Source organism: Bos indicus, chromosome 14 (assembly GCF_029378745.1).
Source record: "Bos indicus isolate NIAB-ARS_2022 breed Sahiwal x Tharparkar chromosome 14, NIAB-ARS_B.indTharparkar_mat_pri_1.0, whole genome shotgun sequence".
Taxonomy (NCBI): Eukaryota; Metazoa; Chordata; class Mammalia; order Artiodactyla; family Bovidae; genus Bos; species Bos indicus.
The window spans coordinates 16,488,733-16,503,367 of NC_091773.1; the positions used below are offsets into that span (position 1 = coordinate 16,488,733).

Sequence of the window (14,635 nt, forward strand, 5' to 3'; positions counted from 1 at the left end):
TGGACAAAATTATGTAATGAGCTATTTTAAAGCTGGCATACAAGGCACCATGTCAGGGGCTTGTTCAACACAGCAGGAATCAGGTCAAGATAGAAGGAAGTGCTAAAAATAACCCTGAGCCCTTACCACATGCCGAGTATCCTGCTGAGCACTTTTGACCCATATCCTTATAACAACCCACAAGAGAGAGATACTATTATTACCATCTTGCAGATGGGAAAACAGAGACTTGAAAGGATAAAGAGAGAACCAGCATCACACCAGGTTCAAAGGCAGATATCCTGAAGCGGGGTGTGGGGTGGGGTGGTTAGCTATGTGATCAGAAAGAAGTTTCTGACCCAAAGTGAACCTCAGTTGCCCCAACTCTATACAAGGCAAGTTTAGCCCAAATGGCCAACATTCACTCAAGGTACCATAAACCAGCATGGCAATGGTCTTGCTATTGCTGAGGAGAGTGCAGGTGTGTCTGAGGGTCTCCCTAGCCCAGGCTTTATTCGCTCCTGTTTAATAAGCCCAGGCCATTGCTTAGCTCTAATCCCGCCCCTAGTCTTCCCCATCCCCTCCTGATTCCACGTCAGCTCACACAGCAGGCCTCTTCAGATCGGTGTACAGTGAGCCCTCTGCCCTCTGCTCCCCAGCTCTGCCTCGGAGACTTCCTGTCTCAGAGTCTGGATACCAAGCAACCACTTTTAAATATTTACCCAGCAGACTGCAGACAGCGAAGGCTTCTGGAGACCAGCGCTGTAAAGAGCAAACAATCCAAATGCCACTCCCATTCCCTTTCGGTAATGTTTCCGAGTTTACAAATGACCCTTACCTCCTTCTGTCACCCAGCATCCCACCTCCTACGTGCCACCGTCCGTGTGCTGATTGTAACCTGGCATGGTGCGACTGCACCCTGAGCACGACCACAGCTAAAGCGCATGCTGCGGCGAGCTGGTGCCGCCCCGCTGTGAAGATGAGACAACAAAGGCTCGGACAGATGGGTCAGCTTACTTGCAGGCCTACAACCAGCAAGGGGCAAAGAGTAACTGAACACAGTGGGACTGACTCCCAAGTTCACATTTTGTCTTTATGTCACATTCAGATCATGCTTGTTCTGCAGCAGCGCTGTCACAGGTCACAGTAAACTTGCATGCACACACCCAGGAAGCACCATGCTATAGTTTCTTCCTGGACTGTCCCTTTTTTTCCATTTCCACCCTTCCTCTTCCCCCTTTTTTGCGCTTGCCTAACTCCTATTCAAAACCAGAGACATTACTTTGCCAATAAAGGTCCATCTAGTCAAGGCTATGGTTTTTCCTGTGGTCATGTATGGATGTGATAGTTGGACTGTGAAGACAGCTGAGTGCCGAAGAATTGATGCTTTTGAACTGTGGTGTTGGAAAAGACTCTTTAGAGTCTCTTGGACTGCAAGGAGATCCAACCAGTCCCTTCTAAAGGAGATCAGTCCTAGGTGTTCTTTGGAAGGAATGATGCTAAAGCTGAAATTCCAGTACTTTGGCCACCTCATGCGAAGAGTTGACTCATTGGAAAAGACCCTGATACTGAGAGGGATTGGGGGCAGGAGGAGAAGGGGATGAGAGAGGATGAGATGGCTGGATGGCATCACCAACTTGATGGATGTGAGTTTGAGTGAACTCTGGGAGTTGGTGATGGACAGGGAGGCCTGGCGTGCTGCAATTCATGGGGTCGCAAAGAGTCTGAGCGACTGAGCAACTGAATTGAATTGGCTGAACTCCTGTTCATCTTTGAAGAGCCAGCACAAATGTCAACTTCTCTATAGAAATTCCTCTTTCTCTTCTCAGCTGTTTGCAGCCAAAGTGCTTACTATATCATAACGCAATGGTCATTGATCTATTTCTGTGTTTGTTTCCTTGAGGACAGGGATTACAATTAATAGACCCACTGAGTCCCCCTCACCTGGGGTAGTGCTTGCCATGTAACAGATCTTCAATGCTTGTTTGTTGAAGGAAGAGGAGGGAAGAAAAATAGGAGGAGGAAGGAGAAAGGGGAAGAAGGAAAAGGAAAAAGAGAAGGGAGGCGAGAAAGCAGGTGAAAGGGGAGGAACTGCTAGAGGATAGTCTAATTTGCCTGCAGGGCATTGCTTTTCAATGAATTCACTTGTCTCTCACGAGACAGTGTATTATTATTTTACAGTCTTGATGTTAACCAAATAGAAGATCAGGTCACCTAAGCAGGTTATTCCTACTGATGAGTAGGAGTGTATTTAAATATGAGTGTATTCGGGCTGGGTGACCTATCTGGAAAATCTTAGTTATGATAGAATGCATAGAGCAACGAATTTGCAAACCATATCCTTTGTTTTAACACACTCCATCGCCAGAGTTGCTGGGAGCTGGAGGAAGATTTCGTAAAATATTCCCTCTTGATCATAAGAGTTAAGCCTTGCTTGAACTGCACGGAGTCAGAAGCCTTTGGGTGTCTGTTCCTCCCCTCCATCCTTCTGGCTGGGGGTATCGAAACTCAATAGATATCAAAACTTGATAAAGATGTCAGAACTCAGTAGAGAGCTACCTTTCCTCCTGGGAAATCAATGTGCTAAACCTGAGTCATTTCAGAGTGATGTTTTCAACATTTTTTCTGCCCTGGTGGCACTGCTTCCTAGGCTCCTAGAATCGATTTACTTTCTTTGCATCCTTCCTCCAGAAAAATGGATCCTCGGTGTCCCTGTTTGAGATGCAAGGACATGAAAACACAGAAAGATGATACGTAGACAAGAAAGAAAAAAACAAAAATCTCTCAGAGGAATCATGTACCAGGCAGTGGTCTCTGTAGTGTTAGAAGTATTTGCTTCATTTTGAGCCTGGACTGAGCAGTGTGATGGTTGGCTCTGCACCAGCCTTGTAGCTCAATGGGACCCCCACACCCAGTGGGTGCAAACTGTCATGCTGGCCAGAATATGGTTGTGGTGTCAGCGCAGATCATCTGGACTCCACACAGCCTGAATTTTTAACCACCTTACTGCCCCCAGTGAAGTGCATGCTTAGAACTCTGGAGCCACGCCGCAGGTCATGAGTGAAAAACTGATCTTTAGAGAGCCATTTACAAGGTGAAAACCCCTCAAGCAGGAAAGGCTTAGAATATTCTAGAAAGGTCATGGCTGATCTGCCTTCAACAAATATTTTTTCCATTTATTGAATACATGCCTTCTGCTAGGCTTCCTTTCAGATGCTTTGCATGACTGACTTATTTGAACTCTCACAGGAGACCTACGAGATAGGCGATATTATCTGCATTTTGCCGTGAGGAAGCCACAGCACAGAGTTTCTCAAACTTGCCCAAGGTCGCAGAGGAAATAAGCAGTCCCCATGGGATTCAAATCCAGTCTGACTAGAAAGCTTGACTATTATAGTTGACTATTAAAGTTGACTTTTATATCCCTGTACATGTGTGCTAAGTCATTTCAGTTTTGTCCAACTCTTTGCGACCTCATGGACTGCAGCCCACCAGGCTCCTCTGTCCATGGGGTTCTCCAGGCAAGAATGCTGGAATGGGTTTCATGCCCTCCTCCAGGGGATCTTTCCAACCCAGGGGTCAACTCATGTCTCCTGTATTGCAGGAGGATTTTTTACCACTGAGCAGGGTAAGCCCAGAGAAGGCAATGGCACCCCACTCCAGTACTCTTGCCTGGAAAATCCCATGGACGGAGGAGCCTGGTAGGCTGCAGTCCATGGGGTCGCTAAGAGTCGGACACGACTGAGTGACTTCCCTTTCACTTTTCACTTTCATGCACGGGAGAAGGAAATGGCAACCCACTCCAGTGTTCTTGCCTGGAGAATCCCAGGGACGGGGGAGCCTGGTGGGCTGTCATTTCTGGGGTCACACAGAGTCGGACATGACTGAAGCGACTTAGCAGCAGGGTAAGCCCATTAACATATCCTCAGTGGCTACTTATTATAAACATGATATCTTCTGGGGCATTGCAAGATATATAATAGATGGATGGGTGAATAGATAGCTAGATAATAGATAGATGATAGATGGATGAATAGATAGGTAATAGAATCTCATAATTTCAAGTTTAGAAAATATGTGTATACCTTCCAAATTTGCCAAGTCAAAATACACAGAATTGAAAGCCTAACTATCACTACAAGACAAAAAAAAAAAAAAAGAGTTTGCCCAAAGTAGCAGAGACAGGACTGACATGTCTGTGTCTTGTCTAATTATCAGGCACTGGAAATGTTATTTCAAGGAAGTCTGATCTCGGAAGGCAGACACTGCCCCCATTTTACAGATGAGGAAATAGTGGCTTAGAGTTTAATTGGCTCAAGTTCACAGGACTGCAGAGGGGCAGGGCCACATTCAAACTTGAATCTATGTGGCCTCAAACCCAGACTCTGTAATCATTTTTATTAACATCTAGCATCATGTCTTTTTTATGTGTCTCCTGAGTGTCAGTGCAAATGCTATTTAAAAAAACAAAACAAAAAAGGAATGTTACCCCAGCTCTTTGATGCCTTGTCGTGGAACGCAGGTAGAATAACCATGTGTTTGCCTCAGTCCTCACAAACTCAACCTTTCATCCCCATCCTGGGGTCTCCTGCATTGCCATTTTGTGTCTGGTTCACATTCCTGCAGACCTGCTTTGTATGGAAGTTCTGCTCAGTGGCCTCAGGTTTCAAAATAAAATCTTCTGATGAGCAAATTGGCCCGAGTCCCCAGAGTCAGCTGCCCAGCCCATTAACAATGAACCACGGAGGACGAATGTCTGCTCCGTGTGCATTCCGGAGAGGCTGTTACCCGGCTCATCGGAACAAGCCAAGGACAGCCCTTGCATCAACACTGGCCACGGCTGATGAATGCAGCCATTGTAGACGCAGTCCCAGCCGTGCCAAGGGGAAGATTCCTTCCAAACAGACTGTTTTCTTTTTCTTTTTTTCTTTTTAAAATCACAAAACACAATTCCTTCCCTCTGACATCGAATATCCTGCTGTTAGAATCTGCCTGCCAATGCAGGAGACGTGGGTTCGATCCCTGGGTTGGGAAGATCTCCTGGAGAAGGAAATGGCAACCCACACCAGTATTCTTGCCTGGAGAGGCCTATGGACAGAGGACCCTGGCGGGCTACAGTTCGACATGACTGAGTGATTAAACAACTAGGAACAAGATGGAATTCTCTACTGATAAGGAAAGATAACCAAGACGGCTAAGACTCATTCCTAGAAGGGGGCAGTTACTTTATCCTGCCCCGCTGAGAGTTGTACATCTGATAGAGACGTACACGCTGCATTAGTTGTAAAGGAAAATATGAAGTCTCAACGTCATCTTTATTCCTGACACGTGGCTCAACCCTCTCCCAATGCACACCCTCCACTAGCATCCTTTCCCCCCACATGGTCCCCCTACCTTGCCAGGACATCAATACTATTTTGGCCTAAAGGACACTTATTTGTACTTTTTTGGTCTTGGATAAACAAACTGCCCCTGTTCAGAGATTCCTTTTCACATCCCTCCCCTCTTACAACTCCATGATTTTTGTATCATGGAACCATCTTACTAAAACAGAGACTGAATGGCATTCCGCAGCTGACTACCAGACAGTCCTGGTTAAAGCCCTGGCTCCAATCCTGCAGTTACCTGGCCCAGGGATCTTGAACAAGTCTCCTCATGGCTTCTGCAAGCCCTGGCAGCATCTTTGTGCCAATGAGGAAAAAAGTCTCCCCCGGGGGAAAAGCAGCCTGCCAGCACAGAGCTGGTCAAGCGTTAAACCCACCTGGACCCCTCCCCACCCTCACCCCTCCTCAGCCAGGACCCTCAGGCATAACCAGAACTATTCACAGAGCCCCCATCTCTGTTTCAACTTGTCAGTTGGGAATGGGATAGATAATAAGAGTTCCACTTAATTCTTTCACAGATGAAGCTAAAGTGATCTACAGAACTGTTTATGAATCAGCCTTTTACTAGGAGATTTCTGCTGCTCTGGTTCAACTCCACCTCGCTTCCTGAGCCACCCATAATACTCCTGATGAAAAACAGGGACACAATTTACTTCTTTGAGATTGCTCCTTCCCACACTCCCACACCCAGAGAACCAGCCCTTTTAGAATGTGATCAAAGAGCAGGGTGAGCTTGGTCAGTGCGCAGCCTGTGCAGCTGCACAGGGTCCCACACTTACAAAGGCCCTGCTCTTGGTTTAAAGCTTTGATGGCACTTGAAATTCTCAATCACTTTTGAACAAAGAGCCCTACGTTTTCATTTTGCACTGAGCTCCACAAATTATATTTCTGGTCCTGCCAACAAGCCTTCCTAAGTCCCAGATAGTTTTCTTACAGCTGACAAAAGATTGGGAAAGGAAAATGGGACACACGATCCCTCCACTGAATGTGAAGGTACCAGTCATAATTAGATGTGAGGCAGGATGGTGCAGGGCTTCCTAGGCGGCTCAGCAGTAAAGAATCTGCCCACGATGCAGAAGACACAGGAGATGCCATGGGTTTGATCCCTGGGTTGGGAAGATCCCCTGGAGGAGGGCATGGCAACCCACGCTGGTATTCTTGCCTGGAAAATTCCATGGAGAGAGGAGACTGAAAGGTCACAGTCTATAGGATTGCATAGAGTTGGATACAACTGAAGTGACTGAGCACGCACACAGAGGATGGTGCAGGAGACGCAAGAGCATGGGCTTTAGGAGACAAATTGAGCTGGTGCACACACGCATCCTGCAAGAACACAGATAGGTGCTCTGACCCGCGTGAACCCAGGCTTCCTCCTCTGTAAATCAGATGACTAATGCCCACTCTTCCCTGTGAAGAAAGGTCTGTCAGTGAAGGAGTCGTCTAGCATGTGGCAGGTGCTCAACAAATATGAGTCCCTCTCCAGCTTGTTTCAGGAATAGAAACTTGAAGATGGGCCAGGTAGGACTTCCCTAAAGGTCCAGGGGTTAAGACATGGTGCTTCTACTGCAGGGAGTGTGGGTTCGATCCCTGGTTGGGGATCGAAGATCCCTCACGTCACACGGGGTCAAAATATGGGGGGGCGGGATGGGCTATACACTACATTCCAAAAGGCAATGGTGGGGGGGGGGGGTCCTGATATCCCTTCGGCTCTAAAATTATACGATTCTCCATTAACCAAAACCTAAAAGTCAGCCCTCCTCCAGTTCCTAGTTATATTCTCTCTCTCTGTCTCCGTATTTCCACTCTGATTGCCTCTGCTTTGCTCCATACTGAACCCACGCTTCCTTCATGGAGTGGACCACATGGCCACCAACACACCCTACACTCACACTCAGTCAGCTTAGCAAACCCGGCAGGGAGAGACATCTCTCTCCCAATATCCATATATCAAAGCAGGGAAAATTCTAACTGATCCTGCTTGGATTACATCCCCACTCTGGAACCAGTCACTACTGCCTGAGTGACAGAGTGCGTGTCCACCCAAGGGCAGGACAACGGAGCTCAAGCCTCATGACTGACAGCCCCAGTGCGACCGCATGGAATAGGGGAGGGGAAGTCCTCAAAGGACAAAGCTGCCAGCAGATGAATGCAACTCCTCCTCTGTGCTTTATGTGGTTTACTGCTCATTCCCAATAGGCGCCCACAGAAACGAAAGGAGGGAGAGGAGAATCAGGGAGTGTAGACAGTAACACTTAAGCCAACTTTCCTGGAAGGATGGCAAATAAGTGATGCTTGTCATTAAAGAAGGTCTCTGAGGAGAGATAAAGAGCTGAGAAAAGCCAGGGGGTGTTCAAAGCTACTCGTTGCATAATTGTGATTAACCTCACATCTTTAAATTTTTAATAGCGGTGCACTGATTTTTTTATGCTTACCTTCTGTTTAAGCAAGCAACACTGGTTTTCCACTTCAGTGCTAACAAAGTTTCTTTCTGGAAACTAACTTTAAGCAAAACAAACTAGGTCACTTGAGAGAAAAATAATAAGCAAATAATAATAATGTAGACCTAGATAGCTGTGGACATTTAGTGGATATACTGTGCCAATGACTAAAATATGGGAAACATTAGATGAGTATACATACAGAGCTTTCTCTTCCCAAGGATCAGTAAAAACCAATACCCCTGTTTTGTTCCATAGGGTTATCTCTGACAAATTAAAGAGTACGTCTCTCATTGTGTGAATGGTAAAGCTTTAGCCCAGCTTACAAAATGGATCTGTAATAAGATCCTAGGATCCTCAGTTTCTGGCAGGCAGCAACTATTCCCTAGACAGGCTGTGTCTCAAGGCAAAGGGGAAAAACCAGCATTCCAAGACACTGGCCCACTGTATTACTCTCTGTTTCAGAGACAGACACACAGAGGAGGAGTCGATGAGAAAATCACTCCTCCCAGAGCTGACCAGGCTGATTGTCCCTGAGAACAAAGGGGCCCATTCTCTGTGGGCATCCGAGTCCAGCTGGCTCCAGGAGGTACCAGCCATCTCTCTGCAGCCAGAGCTTCCCCAGCTGATTTCCACACGTACTCATGTGTACAGCAGCAGCTGTTCCCTCATCTGGGTGTCTGCTTGGTCTTCCTTTTAGCTGCCAGTTTCAGCCAGATATCATTTTTAATGCCCAAAGAGTCAGACACAACTTAATGACTGAATAACAACAACAAATTGTCCACTCACCTTTGCAATTATTTTTCCTTCTAGGCCAAAGGGAAAAGTCATCAGGGCTTGGATGCCCACAGCCATCAGCGTTTTGATGCCGATCGAGATGCCAAAAAGCTGAACAAAGCCTGCAAAGGAATGGGTATGAAAGATATTTTGTTTTCTCATTCACTCCTGAAGCTGATTAAACTTGATCTCACGTCTGACTTTCCCATGATCTCAGGAAGATGACCTCCCACTTATCTTGTATTAATATTTTCCAAGCTAAGCTGATCGTTTTTAAGTTTCCCTTTATAAAAGCTCTCAAAGTTATCAGATCCTATTACATTTCAGGATTCAACCTAATAGCTAGAGATTGAAAATTATGACATTTAATTTGAACTTGAGCTGGGGGAAACTTCATGAGAAGTGTAGTTTCTACAATCCTAATGTCATCTAAACCCTCTGATGTCTTTCATGGGAGGTGGTGGGGAGTCAGGGCTGATGAGAACTGAATTAGGGACCTGGAGCTTCACCTGGAAGCTGAACAAGTGGAGGCAAAACTGTGGCCAAGGTCAAGAATCAAGGGGCCACACTGGAGCAGCTGTTTACATCCAGGCCTAAGTGCGGCCAAGAATGGGAGACTAAGCGGGAGCTTGGGCTTCCCTGTTGGTCCTGGTAAAGAGTCCGCCTGCCAATGGAGGACACGCAGATTCAATTTCTGGATCAGGAAGATTCCCCTGGAGAAGGGAATGGGAACCCACTCTAGTATTCTTGCCTGGGAAATCCCATGGACAGAGGAGCCTGGCAGGCCACAGTTCATGGGGTGGCTAAAGAGTCGGACATGACTTGGCAGCTAAATAGCAACAACAAGCAAGAGATCAGGAGAAAGGTAAACCCAGGAACAAAGTGGGATGAGGGAAAGAGCACCTAGTGCTGGGCCATACACAGAGGCTCTGGAACCCAAGGAAGTCACTGGGGTTGATCCCGGGTTTGTTGATCAAGGGTTCCAGGAGAACAAGGAAGTAATGGCAATAGCTTGGGAGGAAAAGGAGGGGCGAAGTTGATAAACTTCCTCAATTTTCTTTCTTACACCTATTGGGAAACTTTTAATATTCTAGGCATTGAGCCAAGCACTTTATATATAAGATCTCATGAATTTATTCTCACAAAAGTCCATTTTTCAGATAAGGGGAAAGGCCATGACAAGTTAAATAACATACCCAAAGACACAACACCAGTAAGCAGTGAGCCCTGGGATTGAACGAATTTCCGTCATTGCCTGCAAGTGCCAACAATTTAGAGACATCACAACTAAGCCACCTCAGCCACACAGCGGCCACGCGTGGGGTCAGGCCTGAGAAGACACGGCTGGTAGAAGCCATCTGAATCCAAAAGCTGCTTTATTAAATGTTTCTTTTTCTTATTGTGATATAATTCCTATATCATAAAATCCACCCTTTTGCAGTGTACAATTTAATGGGGTTTCATATATTCACAGGGTTTTGTAATCATCACCTCTAATTTCAGAACATTTTCATCAACCAAAAGAAGCCCCACATGTATTCATAGCCGCTCCCACTCCACCTTCAGGTCCAGGAAATCACTGGTTCACTTTCTCTCTCTATGGATTTACTGACTCTGGACATTTCATGCACCTGGAATTACAGTAAGTCCCCTACATACAAACAAGTCCCATTCCAAGAGTGCATTCATAAGTCCAATTTGTTCCTAAGTCCAACAAAGTAGCCTAGGCGCCAACACAATCAGCTACACGGTACTGTACTATAAGACATTTATGATACTTTTCACACACATAATACATAAAAACAAGCACAAAAAATAAAGAAAAACAGTTTAATCTTGCAGTACTTTGAAAAGTACAATAGTACAGTACAAGAGCCGGCACACAGGGACCGGGGCATCGAGTGAATAGGATAGAAGAGATACTGACTGCAGGAGGGAGACAAGGCGGGAGCCTGGAGTGCAGGCTGCAATTTCACTCATACCTGGCGTCGATAGAATGCATGTTCGCATCTTGGAAAGTTCGACACTTGAAGGTTCAATATGTGGCCTTTTATGTCTGGCTTTTTTTCTCTCGGCATAATGTTTTATGAAGACAAGTGCTAGATTTTACTTAGAGGTAAATCAGTGGAGAGTTACTTTCCTAGGAATGGGTATTGTGGTAGAAGATGGCCATTGAAACTTTTTGTGTGACTCCAGGGGAAAGACCTGGGATCCACAGTGGAAGTTCTAGGAAGACATCTTTTGCTTCTGTAGAAGGAACTGTCCAACTGTAGAATAGCCTACCTTGCCCAAGAAACGCTGAAATCCCAAAGGAGCTGGGGTTGGAGACAATGTGGAGGGAAGTAGTAGAAGGGATTTCTACGTAGTAAGTATTGTTGAACAAATCAGAGGTGGGAGGGCTGGAAGTGAAGGATGACAACCAGGTGGTTTGGTTTGGGGGGGGCATCAGAGGCAAGCTCAGGAGAGAGGAGCTGGTCCTTGCTCACATCCTGGCTGGCTGATCTTATATTTGGACAACAGCTGTCAGGAGGCATGCTTGCCAGCGAGTGTCAGGATGTTTATAGTTCTGAGGGTCTTAGCCAGCCTCACCGGTGTTTCCCTGCTGCCTCCTGAGTGAGGGCCTGACATCTGGATGTGGGCTGGAGACAGGGGCTTAAGTGGGTGTGGAATGAGTCAGCTGTGGTTTATGATAAATCCCTGAGTTCTTAGCTACCACACGAATTTAGTTCGCCAAGCACAGATGCAGCACCTACTGAACATCAAAGTCATGCTGTGTTCTCCTCCTGCCTCCACTTGGGTGTGGCCATGAGGTGGAACCACTCTTGTGCTGGTGACTGTTGGCGAGTCCCTTCTACGTGCCAAGTGCTAAACTGGGTACCACATACACACATCTTTTGTAACCTCCCAACAACCCTGTAAGGTTGTTCTGTAATGACTTAACAGATGAGAATGCCAAGGCTCAGAGGTTAAATACTTGTCCAAAGTCAAAAAATTATGAAACGAGGATGGGGTGATTGGACCTAGAGCCATCTTGAAAAGCTATCATTTGGATAAAGGTCTAGAATTCCAACCTCTATTAGTAAGTCCAAGGAAAATTGTATCATTGGCAAAACTCATCTGTAAGACCACGTGCTTATCTTATTGCTATACCAGCCCTGCCAGGGCTGGATTTAAATTTCTAGGGCCATGCTGTCCAATAGCCATCATGGTGAGACATACAGGTCATTTTTAATTTTTGAGAAGCCAAATTTTAAAATCCAGGTGAAATTAATCTTAACAATATATTTTAGTTAACTCAATACTGTATCGCAAATATCATTTCAACTGATAGCCAATTTCAAAGTTATTCATGAGATACCTGACATTCCATTTTTCACGTTAAGTTCGAAGGACTATATATATTTTACACTTACAGAACATTTCAACTTGGACCAGCCACACTTTGCATCCTCAGTAACCACATGCATCCACTATGTAGCATAGAGAGAGGTTAGAGGCCCTTGGCATCAAAAAGGTTATGTGGGCTCCCACTCACTCACCCACCTATGAAAGTCAAAATAATAAGAATGCAATATTACTTAACCATAAAAAAAGAATGAAATTGGACCATTTGTAGAGACATGGATTGACTAGAGTGTGTCATACAGAATGAAACAAGCCAGAAAGAGAAAAACAAATATTGTATATTAACACATATATGTGGATTCTAGAAAAACGCTATAGGTGAACTTATTTGCAAAGCAGAAATAGAGATACAGACATAAAGAACAAACATATAGACCCCAAGCAGGGAAGGGGTGGTGGAATGGACTGGGAGATTGGGATTGACATATATACACTACAATATAAAGCAGAGAGCTAATGAGAACCTACTGCATAGACAGGGAAGTCCACTCAGGACTCTGTGGTGACCTAAATGGGAAGGAAATCCAAGGGAGAGGGGATATGTGTGTAAGTATGGCTGATTCACTTTGAAACAGAAAAAGAATCTAATACAAAATTGTAAAACAACTGTGCTGCTGCTGCTGCTAAGTCGCGTCAGTCGTGTCCGACTCTGTGTGACCCCATAGACGGCAGCCCACCAGGCTCCCCTGCCCCTGGGATTCTCCAGGCAAGAACACTGGAGTGGGTTGCCATTTCCTTCTCCAGTGCATGAAAGTGAAAAGTGAAAGGGAAGTCGCTCATCGTGTTCGACTCTTAGCGACCCCATGGACTGCAGCCTACCAGGCTCCTCTGTCCATGGGATTTTCCAGGCAAGAGTACTGGAGTGGGGTGCCATTGCCTTCTCCAAAAACAACTGTACTCCAATTAAAAAAGAAACAAAAGAATGCTATACCATAAAATAACAACTGATTTTTCCAAATAACGCTAAACTGGCAAGTTTCCTTTTCACTTCTTTGGTGCTTATGCTTCCCTGGCTCCTAAGTACCTTGGACCCTTGGTCTGGGTCTTGGTTAACCTAAAACCCTTGACACTGACCCTCCGTTAGGCCTTCCTCTCAGGGCTCTGTGAACCCCCATCCCAGCAGGGCCCTCCTGTAGATAATGCCTTAATCTGATAGTGCACAGACCCCAGCATTCATTATCCTCTCAGAAATACAAAAGGAGGTTTGCCATTTCTCCTTCCGAAAAATACAGAAACGGGTCTAAGAGAGAGAAGCTGCCACGGAGCTGTTGGAGGGTGGCTCTGGCTGGCTCTGGGGCCTGCTGAGAAGTGGTCGCTCATCAGGGAGGGTAACAGGGAGGTCGCTTCCAACCCAGCAGAGACTCAGCTCCCCACCATCCTGCTGAAACTCAGCTCCATGTCTTCCCAGAAAACTGCTGGAAAAGCCAAAGTCAGGAGGCTCTTGGCCCTCTGAGGCTGACGGTCACTGGGTTCTGACCTCGACTGTGTAATTACTGTGTCCTATGCACAGTCAAGGCTGAGGTTCCTTCTTTCCTCATTAAAAAAAAAAAAAGTCTTTCCCAGAATCGCTGGGGACTGGCCCTGGTGCCTCAAACCATTGTAAATGTTTACAGGAAATTGTTCCCCTGCACAGACTGCTTATATGACACACATTCTGTGAAATATAAGATGAGGTCACCGTTCAGTAAATTGCTTCTTGGTCCCGTAGTGGAAACAGTTCTCCACATAAACCCGATGCCGGGACTCAAAGAGCTTGAGGGAAATCAAGTCACTTCCAGTTGCTCCCCCGACCTCCAGGCTGCTGCTGGGCCAGCCCCAGACTGCTCTGCTCTCCTTTTAAAAAGTCTTGCAGGAAGGAAAGCCTTAAAAGCCTTACTTTTAAAATTTTAACTCAATTGTCCTGAATTATGCAGATATAGGTTGACTGAAGCATCGGAGCAGAGGATTTCCTGTTGGTCCCTGCTACATACAGGCTTCCCGGGGGGGGTGAGGGGTAAAGAATCTGCCTACCAATGCAGGAGATACAGGAGACTTGGGTTTGATCCCCAGGTCGTAAAGATTCTCTGGAGAAGGAAATGGCAACCCACTCCAGCATTCTTGCCTGGAGAATTCCATGGACAGAGGAGCCTGGCAGGTTACAGTCCATGGGGTCGAAAAGAGTCCAACACAAACACGCACACACATATCACATCACCTCCTGCGTACAGAGCGCCTGAGTAGAGCACACAGCTGTACACCCATGCAGAGACCAGTGCCCTCAAAATGCAGTGCAAATGTCCTCATGCATTTAAACATTCCTTCACTCAGCAAGTCAGGTCTGATGAATACTGAGAGCCTTCTGTGTGGAGACTGCAATGAGCAGTGCCCCCTGCTCCCGTGGAACTTGCAGTAAGGGATGGCAGAGACGGGACAGAGGAGGAGGAAGGGCAATAGGAGGGACCCAGCAAGGAGTGTCCATCTCTTCCCAGGAGAGGCCAGCGAGCTGAGTCCTGAAGGAGGGACGGGAGTGAAGGTGAGGGGCGCGAAGCTAACAGAAGGGCTTTGCAGGCAGACAAGAGTCCAGGCTGTTGTTCTGGATCTAAAGGGGCCTAGATGGAATGGTTTGAAGCAGAAGGGTGAGCAGGCTGATCTGCTCAGCAGAAAGGCCACTCG

General features: G+C 46.3%; 1 protein-coding gene across 2 annotated transcripts in view; it reads left to right on the forward strand.

Moving 5' to 3' along the window:
• The window catches only part of ANXA13 (annexin A13), a 57,292-nt gene that overhangs the window by 17,530 nt on the left and 25,127 nt on the right, over positions 1–14,635 (forward strand). For both annotated transcript variants that reach the window (XM_019974106.2, XM_019974107.2), the window contains one exon: positions 8,615–8,714. In XM_019974106.2, coding sequence (XP_019829665.2) covers positions 8,615–8,714 — 100 coding nt within the window. The remainder of the gene's footprint in view (positions 1–8,614; positions 8,715–14,635) is intronic.